Raw genomic sequence first — 19,238 nt, forward strand, 5'->3', positions numbered from 1 at the left:
TGCCTGTACACTGTTACTGTCATGAATAAAGCAATTTTGCTCTGCACATCTGGCCCAGGTTCAGATTTTCCATCATGTTGAACTGGGCAATGGGGACCAGCTTTCCTTCCAAATGTCATTCTGTGTTCAGGGAATCAGTAGTTCCATAAATCTGAAAGCACAGAAAAAGTTGGGAGAGGAACAGACTGGTCAAATATCTCTGCGGGCTGCTCCTGCAGGAAATAAAGTATTTTACGAGAACAAAAGGGTGTTAAAGTCCCTGTCTGAAATGTGCAAATGTTTTAAAATTCCTGTCTGAAATGTGCAAATGTTTCTCTTTGTTTCCTATTTCCTTGATATCATGTGGATACATCCACCCTGAGCAATGAGTTCAGATTACTCATTCACAGCTCTTCATAGAAATTTTTCCAGAAAGACATCAGACTAACTGTGGGGGCTCATATGGTTTTGTTCATTACAGACACAGTTTGATAAGCAACTCCCAAAGAAAAACTGATTTATACTGCCTGGGTCAATTTTGAATTGGTTTTTAGAGTGTGGCTTTTAATTGTTGTGGTGGTGAGGCTTTGTTTGTTTCTGTTTTTTTGAGGTGGGGATTGTTTCTTGGGTTTTTTGGGGGAGTTGTTTGTTTTCAGGGTTTTTTTGGTTGTTTGTGGGTATTTGTATGTTGAGGGGTTTTTTGTTAGTGGTGTTTTTTGGTTTTTTACTTTTGTTTTTAGCTGTGCCCTCTGGTGGTGATCCCAGCTGTTACTCACTATCTTTTTCGATGGCACATAGCTTTGTTCTCCATGCAGAATATCATATCCATCAGTGCCTGTTGGGGAGAAGATTGTAACAGGCAATCAGTGGCAGAGAGATGACCCATCTGCAAAAACCCATCAAGAGTTCTCTTCACCTCATAAAAACAAAAACAACAAAAAAAAAATCCTGGGACCATGACTTTTTGAGCTCATATGCAAGCAAAGTGTAAACCAGTTTGGTAAAATATTTGTTTATGTCGGTGATGGTTGCCATAGTTTTGAGACGAGAAAGCACTTCACACCATCACTGAGAAGAGGAATTTTCTCCACATCCCATGCCAAGATATTTTCACCTTAAGAGACTGTATGAAAGTTTGGAAAGCTAAGGGATAACACAGAGGATCAAATAGTGATCACAGATATGTTGAGAAGGCAAAGTGCGGCTGCAGGTGCGGCACAGACAGAAGGGGTGGCATGGAATGAGTTCCTCGGCGGCACTCTGCCCCTTGCGAGGGCTGGCAGGAGGCTTTGGAATGCTGAAGGAGCAGCGCCTGGGTGCCTGCGCTGACCCCTCCGTGCCTCGAGGAGGGACACGAACAACTCTGCACCGTCCCTTCCCTCCGGGCTGTGCCCGAGGTTCCCCTTCCCTCCCTCCCGGGGCCGTGCGGGCGCTCGGGGCCCGGAGCCGCCGAGAGGACGCGGAGTGCGCCGGAGCAGCGTGGGGAGATGCACACGGTGAAGGCAGGTGGTGAGCGAGCGCATTGACAGTCATGGTCTTGCTGTGACTCGGCCCTGAGCCTGACCGTGGCACGTTCCCCTAAAGGATTTCTGCATTTGTGGCTATTACCCGTATGTATTGTACTCCACGGATTTCGGCAGCGACAATGGAGAGACGGGGAGGATCTGAGGGGGAGTCCAATACTTCCATACACGGCATCTATTTCAGCATTTCCCACACTTAGAAAAGTTCCATGTACAATCACTTTCCACTCAACATCCAGATAAGGCAGAGATTTAGTACCAAGAGGAAAGGCAAGCTCAGGTTTGCTGTCAGCCCCGCGGCGCTCCCGCCCGGACAGGACTACCCAGGGTGCAGCGGCTGGGGAAAGGAGCTGCTCCGGGACACGAGCACAGCTGTGGGACAGCGTACAACCCCTCTGCTCCGGCACAGACCTCAGAAGCCCTTTGAGTGTTAATTTGGGGTCAATAAGTGTGCCAGTTCAAGGGCTGCCTGCAGAGATTCAAGAAACAGAAAATAATTAAAACCAATGTTTCTAGAAAGCAATAGCCACATGAGGCACACACAGATCCGTCAAGGGGACGTGTGTGTAACTAACATATCCGTGGCAAGGCCGGGCGCGGAGAGAAGCCCGCGGAGCGCCGGGGCGGAGCGGATCGAGCCGCGGCTTTGGGCACAGCGCTGTCAAAGAGCTCCGGATGGCGGTGAGCACCTCCGTGAGCAGCTCCTCGCCCCTGGCTGAGCCGGGGAGGTCCCACCGCGGAGCGAGTTTCGGGCAGGAGGGCAGCGCCGTGCCCGGCAAACGCGAACGCGGGAAAGCGGAAGGTTTTCAGCTCTCACTGCGCTGTCGCAGCTTGTGCAAGTTAGACCGAAGAAACACGGAATTAAACTGGTAAATTATGACCTCTTCTCTCCACAGCCCATTGCTGTGTTTCAGTACTCTGCTTTGTTCAGCTTACGCACATCCTTCACTTTCTAAACGTTCCATAATAAATTTGCCATCAATCCATGTGCAAACATACACACAGTGTGTGTCTAGCTCTATGATCCCGAAAAAGACAGCGCACCCCGAAAAACAAATTAGATTTACGCTCCCCGGCACCAGCATCACCATGCACCCCCCGACACTTACAAATTAGATTTACGCTCCCCGGCACCAGCATCACCGTGCACCCCCGGACACACACAAATTAGATTTACGCTCCCCGCCGGGGGCGCACACATTGTTCGTCCCGGTACGGCGCTGCCATCGCTCTGCACCTCCCGCAACACGCCCCGCTCTCCTCCCTATGGCACGGGCATCGTCCCGCTCCTCCCGCACACTCACACCGCTGGCCGCCGATTTACACACATATCGCCTCGTTCCGAAGGAAAGCACATCGCTCTGCGCTGTTTTACAGACAACTCACTGCGCCCGGCGATGCACGCAGCGCCCGGCAGCCCCGTGTCTCTGAGTCGCCCTGCGCCGCCCTTCCCGCACACTCCCCACCCTCTGCCAAAACCACATCGCTCAGCGCCCTCAATCCACGTTAGCCTCGCATCCCGACACTCAGAGCCCTCCGTTAGCCTCACACCCCGACACTCAGAGCCCTCCGCACCCCGACACACACATCGCCCTGCTCCCTACGACACGCGGCACCTCCTGAGCCCAGCAAACACACAGATCCTTCTGCAGCAGCTGTCAAATATTGTTCAGCGCCTGCTAGCGCATCCTTTCGGTCCTCTCTGACGGAGGAATCATTCTGATCCCAGACGGGCGGACACGGCTCTCTGCTGCTTCCCTGTACAGCCATTGCTCCGCGCCACCCGGCACACACCCCAGTCAGGCGGGCACGGATGCCTCCTCTGCAGGTGGCACAGGGATCGCTGTGCGCTCCAAAGGGCGAACATTCCGCTTTGCCGTTCCCCGGCACCCTCGCGTTCCTCGGCTCCCGCGGAGAGCGCGCACATCGCCTCACTGCGCCCGCGGTGTCCCCGCCCCGCTGTGCCGCGCTAATAACGCGGCATTTTGGTAGCCAGGAAAACAGGAATACCCACGTACATGGATCTGGGGCGACGGCGACTACATCTCTGTACAGCCCATGAGAAGTCACAGTGCTCGGCAACCCCGTCTCGGAAACCACCCCGCACCCGAAGGGAGCGTGCAGCCCGCAGGGGAAACAGCATCCCCCTCCGAGGACACCGAGGCTCTCACCAAATGCAACAGATCCAAGTGCCAGACCTCTTGAATCATCTCTTCTATAAGAGAGCTGCTGCTATGGCAATCTGTACTTTGCTGTACTCTTCGGGGTTTTTTTCGGCAAAACTGAGGTAATGTTGTGAAAGCATTGTAAATTGTAAGGAAAGTGGGACGTGCATTGTTTGTGGTAAAATGATGTGCTCTACATCCGCTTCAACGGAGAAGGGAACGTTCATAATTCGCTTGAAAAACCCTGGGAGCCCGCTTTTGGTACATGTACGGTTTGGGGGTGGCGAATTAGACAAACGAGTGCAGTCGGCGGCCCCAAAACTGCCGAAACAGATCTGTTCCTGACTGCTGGTACGAGGTGCTTCCCTCTTGAGCTACGCGAATGGATGACGGTGTGAATGAGGAGCATTTAAAGCACAGGCTGTTGCAGACGACCCTGTGCCCTTGTTTTTCAGTTCGTTTGTTTTTGAGCAAAAGGCTCCGAGATGAATGCCCTCCCTTCTTCCCTCCCATCAGTAAGCGTTCTCGTTCCCGAACTGCACAGTCCGGCATAGGCAGTAGCCCCGAGCACAGGCTCCCGAGTGTGGCTCTATCCCGGCTTTCGTTCGCCCCTCTCTGTCCCCGCCGTTTCCCCTCGCCCCGCACTCTCCGCCGCCGAGCGCGGACGGGGCTGCAGCGCGCGAGCAGAGCCGGGACCGCGCCGCTGCCGCGCTCGGTCCGACCTGAGTGAGGACTGCGCGGAGCCTCCCCGCGGGCGGGCCCGCCCCGCCCGTCTCCCGCCCGTCTCCCGCCCGCCGCTGATTGGTGCCGCTCGCGGCTCGCGGCCCCAGCGCGCGCTGCCCCGGGGCGCGCTCCCCGCACGGGACGCGGCGCTTCCAGCGGGCCGGGGCAGCGGCCGGACCGGGAGAGCTCGCCGGGGCCGGGCAAGGCGGCTGCCGCCTGCGCCTTCTGCCTTGCTGCCGCGGCCTGAACCGAAGGGCGCTACTGAGCGGGAAGAAACCGCGAGCCCGCGGGGAATAGAGGCGGCTGCCGGCTGCAGCTGTAGCCAGGAGTCCTGAGGCCGGAAATGAACTCGAGCGGAGAGGATTTGGATAAAGAGGGCGAGCCTGAGGCTCGGGCGGCGAGCCCGCCCTGCCCCGTTCTCCGGCGGTGCCGCCGCCGCCGTCCCGGCTGTGCCCCGTGAGCCGCTGCTGGAAGGGGCGGGGGGCGGGGCCAGGGCGCGTTTCCCGCCCCGGAGGCGGGGCCTTCTCCCCGGCTCTCGACAAGCGCCCAATGGCAGCCGGCCGCTGCCGCGCGAGCGGCCAATGGGCGCGGGCAGTCCGGCTATAAATAGTGGCATCTGTAAGCCAGGGCTGCAATCGGTGTTTGTGAGCAGCGGAGCGCTGGTCTGGTGCTATGGCGCGCACGAAGCAGACGGCGCGGAAGTCGACGGGCGGTAAGGCGCCCCGCAAGCAGCTGGCCACCAAGGCTGCCCGCAAGAGCGCGCCGGCCACGGGCGGCGTCAAGAAGCCGCACCGCTACCGGCCCGGCACGGTGGCGCTGCGCGAGATCCGGCGCTACCAGAAGTCCACGGAGCTGCTGATCCGCAAGCTGCCCTTCCAGCGCCTGGTGCGCGAGATCGCGCAGGACTTCAAGACCGACCTGCGCTTCCAGAGCTCGGCCGTCATGGCGCTGCAGGAGGCCAGCGAGGCCTACCTGGTGGGGCTCTTCGAGGACACCAACCTGTGCGCCATCCACGCCAAGCGCGTCACCATCATGCCCAAGGACATCCAGCTGGCCCGCCGCATCCGCGGAGAGCGCGCCTGAGCTCCCTGCCGTAACCCCCGCAGACCCAAAGGCTCTTTTAAGAGCCACTACATGCACAATTAAAAGAGCTGTGGCACTATAACAGAACGTGATCAGTTTAGTAAAGTGTGGGAGAAAAGACTGCCGAGGTGTAGTTATTCATTTAAGTCCATGTTTATCAATAGAACTGAAATCAAGTCAATGGCTGTTTGGGAGGCAATACTTGCACACTAAGGAAATGCCAGGTTTACATTATGGTGAAACAGGAGTTTACATCCCTGCGACTAATACTACAAGGGTTTGTCCCAGGGCCTAATAAATGAAAATGTACAAAATGGTTTTGCAACTCCACTGATGATTTCACATGACTCACAGAACATGCAATTTCTTGTGCCCCACACCCCCTGAAATGATGCTTAAACCAGTGCCACAGCTCTTTTAATTGTTTATGTAGTGGCTCTTAAAAGAGCCTTTGGGTCTGCGGGGGCTACGGCAGGGAGCTCAGGCGCGCTCTCCGCGGATGCGGCGGGCCAGCTGGATGTCCTTGGGCATGATGGTGACGCGCTTGGCGTGGATGGCGCACAGGTTGGTGTCCTCGAAGAGCCCCACCAGGTAGGCCTCGCTGGCCTCCTGCAGCGCCATGACGGCCGAGCTCTGGAAGCGCAGGTCGGTCTTGAAGTCCTGCGCGATCTCGCGCACCAGGCGCTGGAAGGGCAGCTTGCGGATCAGCAGCTCCGTGGACTTCTGGTAGCGCCGGATCTCGCGCAGCGCCACCGTGCCGGGCCGGTAGCGGTGCGGCTTCTTGACGCCGCCCGTGGCCGGCGCGCTCTTGCGGGCAGCCTTGGTGGCCAGCTGCTTGCGGGGCGCCTTACCGCCCGTCGACTTCCGCGCCGTCTGCTTCGTGCGCGCCATAGCACCAGACCAGCGCTCCGCTGCTCACAAACACCGATTGCAGCCCTGGCTTACAGATGCCACTATTTATAGCCGGACTGCCCGCGCCCATTGGCCGCTCGCGCGGCAGCGGCCGGCTGCCATTGGGCGCTTGTCGAGAGCCGGGGAGAAGGCCCCGCCTCCGGGGCGGGAAACGCGCCCTGGCCCCGCCCCCCGCCCCTTCCAGCAGCGGCTCACGGGGCACAGCCGGGACGGCGGCGGCGGCACCGCCGGAGAACGGGGCAGGGCGGGCTCGCCCTGTTTTTACTAAATCCTCTCCCCTCCCTTCCGTTCACAGTCTCAAGACCGCTGGCTACAGCTGCAGCCGGCAGCCGCCTCTATTCCCCGCGGGCTCGCGGTTTCTTCCCGCTCAGTAGCGCCCTTCGGTTCAGGCCGCGGCAGCAAGGCAGAAGGCGCAGGCGGCAGCCGCCTTGCCCGGCCCCGGCGAGCTCTCCCGGTCCGGCCGCTGCCCCGGCCCGCTGGAAGCGCCGCGTCCCGTGCGGGGAGCGCGCCCCGGGGCAGCGCGCGCTGGGGCCGCGAGCGGCACCAATCAGCGGCGGGCGGATGGGGCGGGAGACGGGCGGGAGACGGGCGGGAGACGGGCGGGAGACGGGCGGGCCCGCCCGCGGGGAGGCTCCGCGCAGTCCTCACTCAGGTCGGACCGAGCGCGGCAGCGGCTCGGCCCCGGCTCTGCTCGCGCGCTGCAGCCCCGTCCGCGCTCGGCGGCGGAGAGTGCAGGGCGAGGAGACACGGCGGGGACAGAGAGGGGCGAACGAAAGCCGGGATAGAGCCACACTCGGGAGCCTGTGCTCGGGGCTACCTGCGCGGGGACTGCCCAGGTCGGAGCGAGAGCGCGTTCGGCTTTCCTTCCCTTGGTCACCTGGGACAATGCGCATTGCGGGGCAAGGAGGGGGCATCCACCTCAGAGTCCGTTTTGTAAATCAAAAGAACAAGGCACAAGAGCACCGGGTGATCTGAAAGCACCTCTGTCAATGCTCCCGATTCGCACCATGTTACGTTAACGTAGGTCAGCGGAGAAATTACCACGTACCAGCCGTCAGGAACATGCTTCGGCTGTTTTAATTGACAGACCACCGACAGCATGTATTCATTTTTCTAACCCGCCTGCCCTACAGTGTATATACACCAAAACGAACTCCTAAGGCTTTTAAAAAGAATTATGAACGTCCTTGAGCCCATTGAATCAGATGTAGGACATAGCCTAAGTTTACCGCAAACACTGTAAATCCCGCCTTCTTTTTAAGATACTTGAACACCGTAAATGCATATTCCCCCCTCAGCCCGCCACCGGAAAAAAAAAAAATCAAAACGGGACAGGTAGGAACTCGCCACAGGATCAGCTCTTTTACTGAGAATGTGGGTGGCTCTTAAAAGAGCCTTTGGGTTTAAAATATCAGATGAAGAACGCAAAAACCGTCTACTTGGAGCTGGTGTACTTGGTGACGGCCTTGGTGCCCTCGGACACGGCGTGCTTGGCCAGCTCGCCGGGCAGCAGCAGGCGCACGGCCGTCTGGATCTCCCGCGAGGTGATGGTGGAGCGCTTGTTGTAGTGCGCCAGGCGCGAGGCCTCGCCCGCGATGCGCTCGAAGATGTCGTTGACGAAGGAGTTCATGATGCCCATGGCCTTGGACGAGATGCCCGTGTCGGGGTGCACCTGCTTCAGCACCTTGTACACGTAGATGGAGTAGCTCTCCTTGCGGCTCTTACGCCGTTTCTTGTCACCTTTTTTCTGCGTTTTGGTGACGGCTTTCTTGGAGCCCTTTTTGGGCGCGGGGGCGGACTTGGCCGGCTCGGGCATGGCAGCGAATCCTCTCGGCACAGCGGCACCGACGATTTCTCAGACAGAGAACGACGCGCGCCTCTGAGCGCGCCGCATTTATAGAGCGGTTATGCAAATTAGGGATTGCCGTAGACTAAGCTGTTATTGGCTGAGGCAAGCTTTTGCAGTGATAGCGCTCCGCCCTTCATCGCCATTGGTCGAATCTTGATCCGCGTTCCTATTGGCTGTTTTAGGTACATCCCGGTTTTAGCCAATCGGAAGTCGCGCCGTCCGCTAAAGAGGTATATAAGGCCGAACTCAGCGCTTAGAAATTTCGCAGTCAGTTACTGACTTCATCTGCTCGTTTGCAACTATGTCGGGTCGCGGGAAGCAGGGCGGCAAGGCGCGGGCCAAGGCCAAGTCGCGCTCGTCGCGGGCCGGGCTGCAGTTCCCCGTGGGCCGCGTGCACCGGCTGCTGCGCAAGGGCAACTACGCGGAGCGCGTGGGCGCGGGCGCGCCGGTGTACCTGGCGGCCGTGCTGGAGTACCTGACGGCCGAGATCCTGGAGCTGGCAGGCAACGCGGCCCGCGACAACAAGAAGACGCGCATCATCCCCCGCCACCTGCAGCTCGCCATCCGCAACGACGAGGAGCTCAACAAGCTGCTGGGCAAGGTGACGATCGCGCAGGGCGGCGTGCTGCCCAACATCCAGGCCGTGCTGCTGCCCAAGAAGACCGACAGCCACAAGGCCAAAGCCAAGTGAGCAGAAAGGCTGCCTAGTTTAACGAAGAGAAACCCAAAGGCTCTTTTAAGAGCCACCCACAAATTCAGAGAAAGAGCTTGAATTTCATTGCCGAGGCGAAAGCCCGCGGGAAGTTTTGAATAACCGGGGGCGTTATCCTGTTATCTCTGACATTTTAACTGCCTGTGCCGAACGCGGCTCCGCGCCACAGCACCGGCCCCCACTGGGGCGGGGCTGACACCAGTTCCAGGAAGCAGCTCAGCCCTTCCGTAGCCAATCCCTGCTCCTTCTGGGCATTTTGAAAGCTACCAAGGCGCTGATACCCTCCCCCTACCAATTGAAGTGCCCCTCGAGCTGTTCCGGAATCAAACAGCACATTCACCAGCAGACTGCTGTTCCTCCACACCCCTCCCCAAAACTGCTGCGGAAGCCACAGCATTCCAGCCCAAATGTTGGTGGCTCTTAGAAGAGCCGTTGGGTTTAAATGCGAAGCAAGCGTATTTCCACGTGGGCCTTACTTCTTCTTGTGTGCTGCTTTTTTGCCTTGGCCGCTTTGGGCTTCACCGCTTTCGCCTTAGCCGGGCTCTTGGCTGCTGCCGCCGCTTTTTTGGGCTTGGCAGCCTTTGTCGCCTTCTTGGGGCTCTTCGCTGCTTTCTTGGCTGCAGGCTTAACTTTCTTGGGGCCGTTCTTTGCTGTCACCGCCTTCTTGGCGGCGCTGGTGGGCTTCCGGGCTTGATTACTATAGTTTTTTTCTTCTTAGGAGCCTTTTCCTTCCCTTCTTGGGGTTTCTTGCTGAGGCGGAAGGAGCCGGAGGCGCCGGTGCCCTTGGTCTGCACCAGGGTGCCCTTGCTGACGAGGCTCTTGAGCCCCAGCTTGATGCGGCTGTTGTTCTTCTCCACATCGTAGCCGCCGGCGGCCAGCGCCTTCTTGAGCGCGGCGAGCGAGAGCCCCTTGCGCTCCTTGGAGGCGGACACGGCCTTGGTGATCAGCTCGGTGACGCTGGGCCCCGCGGGCTTGCGGGCCTTGGAGCCGCTCGCCGCCTTCTTCGGCTTCTTGGCGGTCTCGGCCACCGCGGTGTCACCGGGAGCACCGGGCAGGGCCGGCCCCGGGCCCCCCGGTTATTGCAGCGCGGCCGGCGCTGCTTGGCCCCGCCCCGCCCGGTGCTCCGCGCTCCGCCTAGCGCTTCCTCGGGGGAAATAGAATGGCTTTTTCTATTTGATCTGTCACGAAACTCGTCCTTTTTCTACATCTGTGAAGCCGTGGGAGCCGCTGGTTTTCCCCTGTTGATGTCTCGTCGAGAAAAGATTTGGATTTGAATAGCTAGGGGATAAGGAACCCCGAGTCCGGCCAACAAATGGACCTCGAGAACGTGAAAGTTTTGTTTTTCTTCGTAAATTAGAAATTCTTCTTTAAAGTTAACGTGAGTCAGAAAACTCAATATCAATATTCAGAGCGTCTTTTTTACCTTAGATAAGAAAGCAAACATTTAGAGTCTCATTGTTTAAAATAAAAGGATTTCAAAGAGAGTGAGGTAGCACAAAGCTGTGCTGCCGCTTCTCCTACTGGGGTTTAAACCTCTGGCTACTGTGAAACACTCAGGTATAATTTTTTTCCTTTACTCCCAAAGTTTCCAGACGTTCCACTCTTCTATGCGTGAAGTATGAGACAGCACATACTTTATCCCGCTCTTTGAAACATTTTTCCTGTTAATGTAGCAAAAGGCTCTGAAATATCAGTGCAATAATTTGGGGGCTGAACACCAAAGATTAAAAAGTTTGCGTTGGATCACAGAGTTTCATGTAGGTCTCTGATGCACAGAAGCAGATCACACTCTAAATGGAGCACACAGTGCTAAATCTGTAAAATTCATGCATGTGATTCATTAACATGGAAAAAGAAATGGACAGATCTTGAGTCTGCAAGAGATATCAGAGCACCATTCTATTCATATTTTGATCTGAAGCTGGAAAGAAAAACCACAATTTTTGCTCACTGCCTTTTTTCTGTGTTACAGATCATGTCACAGCAGTTTCTGTACATAAAAGCTTTGGCTGCAGCACAAAGTGAAGCAAAGCTCTTCATGCAGGTTGTGGTGACTCCCCCATTAGCATGCATACATTCTTACCAGCTACAACTTTGGGTATAGTTTTGTGTCTCTGTCAGGAGTTCCCAATTCCTTTACCTTGAAATTTAATGGCCATCAATAATTTAGCAGGGCCAGATTGCTGCAATTATTTATACATAAACAAAATGCACTTGAATGGTTTAGGTATGATGCTGAGCAGTTATGATCAACTTCCCTTTTTCTTCTTCAACAAGATAAAAAATCTGTGAGTGGAAAAATACCACCTCACTCCTCTATTTCATTCCACTAAATAACAGTAAAATGAACATCTTGAAGATTTTGGAAGACTCTTCATCTTCAATTAATTCACAAAATCTGATTCAAAAAAACCTCATACAGGCACTTTGACAATTTATTGCATAATTATGGTAAAAAGGACTTTAGGAAAATAAACACATTTTTCTTGCATTTATGTTTTCTTTCTAACTCCTCCTTGCCATCGAGGTCCCCTAGGTGAGGAATTATGATGTTATGATGAGGCAGAGAGTGCAATAAGATGGAAAATTCAGCAAATCTGGCTCTGGGCTTTCAAACCATGTCGGAATTGGGATGGCTTATTGAGTAAGGCTCACTGGAAATTTTACAAAGCCAAGAGAACTTGACTGTATGACATTTACTCCATGCAGTAGTAGGGGGCATAAAGAATTGAATAGTGAAATTGTTGATGTCCCCTAAAGTTTCCTGCAATCAGGTGGATGAATGTGTGTCTGCTCTGTCCCATCTAGGTCTGGTAGAATCCTTGATGTCCCTTAAAAACTAAATGTGCTACAGTGTCTGAGCAGGTTTTTGTACTCACCAACTCTTCAATCACCAATCCCAATACCTGTGTTGGGACAGAAGCCTTTCTACCTCCCCCATTCTCTGCAAATCTTATTTTACAAGAGTAATAATGCATCACAATAGCACACTTCCCTCCAGCCTGTAATGTAATATTCCCAAGACTGTTTTCCTTCTGGCACACAGCTGTATGCCTAAATCCTGTATAGTGGTGCCAACCACAACACCAGCCATCTCCAGAGGAAAAGCTTCTCAGTATGTGCCACTGCAACACTGCTACACATTGTGGTAGTCCTCATCTCACTCCACTTTTGTCTCCACCATTCTCTAACAAATGTTAAATTGAGCAACTTGAGGCTAAATTTTGTAATTATTTTAGGGGCTCCTACTTATTTGATTTTCCTCTTCTGTTTTTATTCCAATATTCCCTTTCCTTATTTGTACAAAGATTATATAATCTCATGACCATTTTATATACAAGCAGTCAAGTCATTTTTATGAGGGGAAGGATGCAGAAGTATAAGAGAATAATCAGGCCCTACAAGGAGATAGGAATACAGCATCACCTCATAGAGTGGTAAATACACAAAGACTGTGGCTCACCCTCCTCCCTCAAAACCTGCTGTTTCTTGTGTGATTAGCAGCACAAAAACCTGAAGTTGTGCACCAGAGATCATTACTCCAGTCATGGTCAAACTTAATTAAGATAGGGGTAGCAGCACATATTGCCCTGCAATGCAGACATGGAAAAGAACAGCTGGGAAGGATCCTTACTGAGAGAGATTCTCCCTCCCTCTCATGCATTTACCATCACAATTACAGCCAGTCTTGCTCCATCACCCTAGAAGAGGTGAAATCAGGAACAGCAGGGTCTCAGTGGCATTCCAGGCTGTCTGGTCTCTGCATGCACTGTCAGTATGGACAGAGATCTCTGCTAGAGCAGCAAGAATCTGCCAGAAAATCCTACAGAACTATTTATTTTTTGCAGGTGCTATCAATGTGAACCAGCTTGGACTGCAAGAAATCAGATCTGAAAGCCCCTTAGACCCCTTCCCAGAGAGCATGGAAAGTATAGATTATTGTAACCAGTAACAAATGCCTATTAACTTGTAAAAATATATAGTAATCCAAACCAAACTTAGTGCCTGCTAGCCAATTAAAAAAATTGCAAAATCAGGGTAGCTTTCCAATTATTGCATGCTCTTTTCAATCATTGCATGTCCCTTTTGTGGTATTTGGCTCTAGGACACAAAGCCAAGCAGCCACCATAGATGTCATTAAAAGTCCTAGGAAAAGGACCTTACAAAGGTCCAGTGTTCAGCTGTTTGTACTCACACTGAGGATAATTCTTCAATTCTTCAACTCTTTCTCCTATTCCTCCCCTCCCTTATGACTTTTCCACATGAACACCTAACTGTGCTGCATTTCACATTGCTGTGGCTTTCCCAAACATGTAAAGCCCATCTCTGTTTTGGAGATAGGAGAACAGAGAGTCATTCACAATTCTCAAAAATACATCTATTTGGATCCTCCAATTTTATTCTGATTCACGTTTTCTACCCTTCTACTGCTGAGGCCCAGCTATAGGTGTTAATTCTCAACATTTCTTGTCAGCAGAAAAAAAGATTCAGAGATGGTTAATCTAATTTCATAAAAAAAAATAAATAAAAAAAAAAAACCAAAACCAAAACCTGTTCAAAATGTAGTGAATTTTTCTGCTTATTTTAACTTTTAATTTGCCACAAACCTGAGCTCCCTGCCATACACACACACACAGGCAAGGCCAAGAATTCAGGTGCAGGTGGGATCAGGATGAGGCCTGGAGAGGGGCTCTGGGCTCAGCCCCAGCTCTGGGCATTGGATGCTCCCTGGGGCAGTGCGACCAGGGCCAGGCAGGGCTGTGGGGAGCTTGAGCCTGGCCCTATTTCTGTGTTGTTGGGACAGGGGCTGATGGCTCCAGGGGGCTGCAATGGCCTCCAGGGACCAGAACAGGGTTGAGGGAGCCCCAGGAGATGCTGGGCAGGGGTGGCAGGGCTGGTGGTGCCTGATAGTGCCCTCCTTGGGGAAGCAGGGACTGTAAAGGGCTCTCAAAGCTGCTGGTTCAGCAGCTGTCTAGATCCAGACAACAGGGAGCACTTTTGGCCAAGTTGCATGCAGATATTTGATTTCAGTCCTAGTGGAGACAGAAGGAGATTTCAGTTATAACAAAACTCTACTGCCACTTGCACTTATTGACACTGGATGTACTCACCAGGTTTAGGTTTAGGATGGCCAGGAACAACAGTTCCTGCACCTCACTTTGGTAATTCCCAACTCTTCTGCCACCAAACACATAAAAATGTGGGAATGGCTTGGCTGACCTTTTGTAGGGCGCAGAGCAGTCAGTTGCACCTGAAACACCCTTGCACCTTCATTTCAGCACCCTCACAAGGAAACATCTCAAGAGCAGGCAGCTTCAGTTTCCAAAATGTCCTTCTAAAATAATAGCATTTCCATCCCATGCAGCAGTCACAAAGCCCAAAGGGGACAGCAGGAAGAGCAGCTTGTTCCACCTTTCAGCTGCTGTCTGGAGAAAATCCTGACCCACGGTTTTGGTTTGGGTGGCAATGTACAGGTCTCCCTACCAACTCCTGGTAGGGACTCACATCTTTTCCCATCCCACTCTGAACCACGACATTCACATCCCTTAGGCACTTTTAACTCCTCTGAGGCAGCTGGTCTGAAACTGCTGACTGACTGCAGCTCTTGTGGTTCACTGGCTCCCCTTTGGTGCCCACCCTGGTCAGGCAGAGAACAACCACCTGCATCTCCTCCACTTTCTGCAGAGAAGCCAGGAAGATGAGCTACCACCTCTTAAAAACAAGCTCATAATGGCTCAGAAGAGGCGGGTGGGAACCCTACGGGAACCCTAGAGGGAGAAGAGGTTGCCCCTCTCCTGCCCCTGTGTTGCTGGAGGATCGAAGATGATGTTCCCAGCACTTTTCTAGAGGACACTGGGATTCAGAGCCAGCAAAGGAAAGGAGCAGTTTGGCACAGATGTCCAGCAGCTGAAATGCTGCCCTGAGCCAAGAGCAAAAATAGCTGCTGGTATCACTGCACCTGTAAAGACAGGAGAAATGCATGAATTTGGGCAAGCAGACAAATTCAGAGAAGAGCTAGAGGAGGAGGAATGCTCCTGGTGGGCTGCTTCACCACCTTATTTTTCAGCATATGTAAGGTCTGTTATGTAAAGTGCTTAGCTGTGGAATCCTGAATACATCCTTATGTCTCTTGTTCCTTTTCCACTAACTCTTCTGGCAGTTCTGATGAACTGATAAAGAGATTCTAAGACTTTTTTTTTAAATTACCAGCATGAAGCAATATTCTTTCCTTCTTGCTGACATCTATTCAAACAAGGACTCCTATGACAGCTGTCCAATCACTTCCATATTAATAATGTAAAAAAAAAGACATTTTCTTCCAGAATCCTTACAAGGGAAATATTCTTGTTGGCTTACAGAAACCTTTTCTTTTCCAAGAAATATAAAGAGAAGAATGGATATGATATATCCTTAAACATGGGAGTCTCAACCATCAAAGGCCCAGAACAAGGGAATTTACAATCATGACCTGATCAGTATTATAAAAGCTGTGCCAGGTCAGAGAGTAGCTTCAGGGAGCAAACATTCATCTGAAACTAAGGCCACCTCCATTCACCACTTCTTCTGCCCTGGAGGCAATGAGCAAACCATTGGCTTCCTCCCTGCCTCTGTTTCCCTACACATCAGGAGAGAACGGGAACCTCCAAAGGTCATTGAAAATGCTGTAGAACAGCAAGGAAATGAATTGTTTGTAGCTCCATGTTGATAATCAGAGCATCCAAACTGATGTGATTTTTGAGTTTACATCAGGAAATGCGTCAGCCACCATATGCTTCCCCAAATATAAAAAGCGGTGAGAAGTAGGCGGCCTGATTATCAATGCCTACTTGCAATCCACCGTGCTATGGAGAAAAGATTCCTCCTGAGGAGCAGATTTTAGGGAAGGAGGCTGCTGTTTCCTAGGCTCCCTCATGACCACTGCCTGTGGGAAGACCTGCCTACAGAAGAAGGAAGGGTCCCAGGTGCAATGATTGCTGTGTGCTGAAGCTAAAGGAAGATGATGCTCATCTTCAGACATCCCTGTAAAAAGGCACAAAGTAGAGCAACATTTTTGCTTTTTGAGATCCCATACAGCTCCCTGACTGAACAAGGTTCAAGCAAGGGCTGACAGGAAGAGAACATATTCATCCTTACTGCCCAGTTCCAGTTCTCCAGGTCTGCAGAGCTGCTTCAAGTGTGAAAATATTTTTTTCTAGAGCTATACCAGCTCACTACAAAATGTGGTCATCTACTCTGAAAACAATCCCTGGATGTCTGATGTTCTGCAAATATAAAATAATACCCAGCCTAGAGGGGAGCCTTACAAGAGATATTAGTCAAAATCTGATTTTGGTATCAAGAATGGAATTTGTCCTTAAAGGCAGAGTCCACAAACACTTTTCAAAGCAGCTTTGTCAAATACAGAGACCTGATTCATGATGGACATAAAGGCCATCCCAACAGCCATATATCCACTGATGAATACTGAGTTAACTATGGATGCAAGCAGTGGTACCTGTATGACATATTTGGGAGTACAGAAGGCCACACTGCATGCTCATAGCCAGATGCCCATTTCTCTTTGGATCTAGAGGAGATCCATCCCTCTTGTGCAAGTGTTCTGTCATTCAGAAGTGTTCCCAAGTCTTGCTGGTGTCAGCAGGGTCAAAAGGTACCTGAAAAATCCATGAGGGGGAGAGGCAGAGATGCACCACTGCCACACACAGTCTTCCTTCCACAACAGCATCTCTGGCCCAGAGCAGTGTCTGTGGGACAGGATATTTGAAACTGGAACATAAACCTAGCCAACCTGTGGGACATAGAATGAGGCAGGAAAGGGATAAAGAATTGCTGTCTATAATTTGTCACGTATTATAAAGCAGGTGCCTGGAAGAGATGGACTGGAGGAAGTTTTGGGGATGACTCTTCCTTCTCCTATCTCTAGAGGGAGCTTCAGAGTGTGAATAAACTGCATGTGAACCTCTAAAGAGGGCTGAAATGAGGTGCCATGCATCTCTAGCTGAAGCTCAAGGTAACAATTTTTAACGTTTCCTGGACTTCTTTAGGCCTCTGTGTCTCTGTCCTGCTTCTCTTGTGCCAGAAGGGAGGGTTAGTCAATGTAACACAGCAGCTTTTGAGGCTCCTAGGCACTCCCAGCCAGAATTTGACAAAGCAGCCAAGATTTCAAAGACATTGACTTCTTGAAAGTTTTACAAAAATAAGTAGATTTTGTAGGTGAGAAGAATCCAGACTCCCTTCTTTCAAGAGAAATGCTGCCTTGTGAACTCAGCCATCAAGAAGTCCATTGGAAAAGAGATGCGAGAAACCAGGTTACCTAATTTCTACCTTTTACAAACATAACAGGTTTCTTTGCAGCCCTGGAAATATGTTAACAATTCGCTATTTTCTGTAGTCCTGGAGGGATGGTAGCCACACTTGCCCTGGAGATGCATGTCATATTTCTGCAGCGCTGGTGCCAGCAGAGCCCGTGGGTGGCTGTGCTGAATTCCAGTGCCAGCTGTGCCATGGCCATTGCCAGGCTCATGGGCACCGTGAGGAGCTGCTCCTCTGTGCACCAGAGCCTTGTGCCACACAGCCTGCACTGAGCACGGAACTGAAGCTGGCAAATGGCAGATAAGCTGCTCTCTTTAAATGCATTGCAGGAATTCATTCTGTACGTCCAAATAAATACTCGGTCTCTGCAAATGCTGCTGACAGTGTTTTGACAAGGCAATTTAGGATGGAGTTTTTGTTCCATGAATGCTTGCTCACAAAGCAGGCACAGGCAGTGTGCTTGGCTAATTTTCTGCTTAAATGGAACTAACAAGAGGTGCTCTCATCCCACAGGCTTTCCTGTTCCCTCCACTCTGCTCTGCTCTTTGCAGCTTTCTTCAAACCCACATACACCGGTGACCAGAGCCCAGAGCAGCCTGTCGCATTCTGGAATGCTTTCAAAAAATTAATTTGGATCTGCTGAGAAGGTTACTAAAAGCTGACACAGCCCTTTTGTTCCAATTTGCTTTCTTTGTTTTAATTTTGGCCTATTCTAGTTTCTGCTGATTCTGAATTAATATCTTGCTGCAAAAAGTTAAGATTTGTCTTTGATACAATTGAAAAAGAAAATAAAAGAAAAAAAGACAGCTTGTAGCTCCAGGGTCCAGTAGTTAAGGTTGAAAGTACCAAGCATGGCAGAAATCTGTTAGAAAGATGGTATATAAGTGTAAATTTACTCAAGTTTTCTCAGTTATTTGATCAAAACAATGTTAGTAAAGGAAGTGTTTATTTTAAATTCCAGCTTCAAATTTTACACATTTGTGTTCAAATGTTACATCACAGTAGCTGCAAACAGCTTCAGATCAGACACTTCTGCCATATTTCCCATCTGCTGGAGAGACTAGGAGAAAAAAAAAATAGTCCTTTCTGCCAAACTCCCCTGAAAGGAAGAGAGCTGAGGCAATAAAACATCCTTCCTTCCCTTTTCTGGTCACCTGCTCCCAGAGAGTGCCCTCAGGCATTCCAAGAGGATGTGGCTGGATGGGAAAGGGTGGAGCAGAGGTACCATTTTTGGCCGGGGTCATTGTGAAACACCTGCTGTGCCCCTTCCACCGTCAAGCCCAAGGTCACCAGCAGAGAGGCAGCAGGGCACAGCAGGCAGCGTGGCCAGGCCTCCCCAGCTTGCAGAGTCACCCAGTGAAGGTCTGACCTCCTCCACACATCTGGAGATCCCTGATAAGCTAAGGTTCACTCCAAGCAGGCTCCTGGAACCTACCTAATGACCAGCAGATGTACTTCCATCTGGGCAAGTGCACTAATGGCACTAGAAGCCTTTCAGTCCTTGCCAGGTGCTGCAAGAAGACACTTTTCTCCCATCCAGCTCTCATTCCCACCTGCTCACCTTTGCTGGAGCTGGTCTTTCTAATTATCAGTGGGAGAGAAGACCAGCAGTCTCACCAGAGGGATGTTTGTGAGTGTCAGCAGATAGCAAACAGCAAAATGCTGTGGTACAGCTACTTCCTAGGAAATAATGTTTCTTTTTATAATATATGTCTCTTCTCTAAAATCACATTGACATCTGTAGCTCCTCATGTGAAATCCATCCTTTCTTGGTATGCACCTTATTATAGGGGTGGATTATGAGGAAACACTCTCTTTGAAAGTGGAGGAGCCCAGGGATGATTCCTGTGAGAAACCACCCTTGGCCAAGACCAATATCTGATCTTGGTGAAGGGCAGATCTTTCAGGGGACATGAAAGTCTGGTAGGGAATAGCCTAAGAAAAAAGAGTTGTTTCTTCTTCACCCTAATCAGGTCCTT

General features: G+C 51.7%; 4 protein-coding genes and 1 pseudogene across 4 annotated transcripts; 2 read left to right on the forward strand and 3 right to left on the reverse strand.

Annotated features, from left to right (window-relative positions):
* Positions 1–5,062: 5,062 nt before the first annotated feature.
* LOC128933935 (histone H3) lies at positions 5,063–5,473 on the forward strand. The gene has a single exon (XM_054271142.1). It carries the CDS (start codon positions 5,063–5,065, stop codon positions 5,471–5,473), a length of 411 nt encoding a protein of 136 aa, XP_054127117.1.
* A 480-nt stretch (positions 5,474–5,953) lies between these two features.
* LOC128933926 (histone H3) lies at positions 5,954–6,364 on the reverse strand. The gene has a single exon (XM_054271130.1). The coding sequence runs from the start codon at positions 6,362–6,364 to the stop codon at positions 5,954–5,956; it is 411 nt and encodes a 136-aa protein (XP_054127105.1).
* Positions 6,365–7,820: 1,456 nt separating this feature from the next.
* LOC128936299 (histone H2B 5) lies at positions 7,821–8,204 on the reverse strand. Its single transcript, XM_054275136.1, has one exon. The coding sequence runs from the start codon at positions 8,199–8,201 to the stop codon at positions 7,821–7,823; it is 381 nt and encodes a 126-aa protein (XP_054131111.1). The 5' UTR covers positions 8,202–8,204.
* A 319-nt stretch (positions 8,205–8,523) lies between these two features.
* LOC128937637 (histone H2A-IV) lies at positions 8,524–8,925 on the forward strand. Its single transcript, XM_054277432.1, has one exon. The coding sequence runs from the start codon at positions 8,536–8,538 to the stop codon at positions 8,923–8,925; it is 390 nt and encodes a 129-aa protein (XP_054133407.1). The 5' UTR covers positions 8,524–8,535.
* Positions 8,926–9,384: 459 nt separating this feature from the next.
* LOC128939023 (histone H1.10-like) lies at positions 9,385–12,495 on the reverse strand (annotated as a pseudogene).
* Positions 12,496–19,238: the final 6,743 nt, after the last annotated feature.

Source organism: Melozone crissalis, unplaced genomic scaffold, assembly GCF_028551555.1.
Source record: "Melozone crissalis strain CALT ecotype California unplaced genomic scaffold, PUWL_Pcris_2 ptg000004l_1, whole genome shotgun sequence".
Lineage (NCBI taxonomy): Eukaryota > Metazoa > Chordata > Aves > Passeriformes > Passerellidae > Melozone > Melozone crissalis.

Bases quoted from the DNA above. Each gene is read 5' to 3' on its own strand.
- LOC128937637 (XM_054277432.1), top strand. From the start codon at position 8,536: ATGTCGGGTCGCGGGAAGCAGGGCGGCAAGGCGCGGGCCAAGGCCAAG.
- LOC128933935 (XM_054271142.1), top strand. From the start codon at position 5,063: ATGGCGCGCACGAAGCAGACGGCGCGGAAGTCGACGGGCGGTAAGGCG.
- LOC128933926 (XM_054271130.1), bottom strand. From the start codon at position 6,364: ATGGCGCGCACGAAGCAGACGGCGCGGAAGTCGACGGGCGGTAAGGCG.
- LOC128936299 (XM_054275136.1), bottom strand. From the start codon at position 8,201: ATGCCCGAGCCGGCCAAGTCCGCCCCCGCGCCCAAAAAGGGCTCCAAG.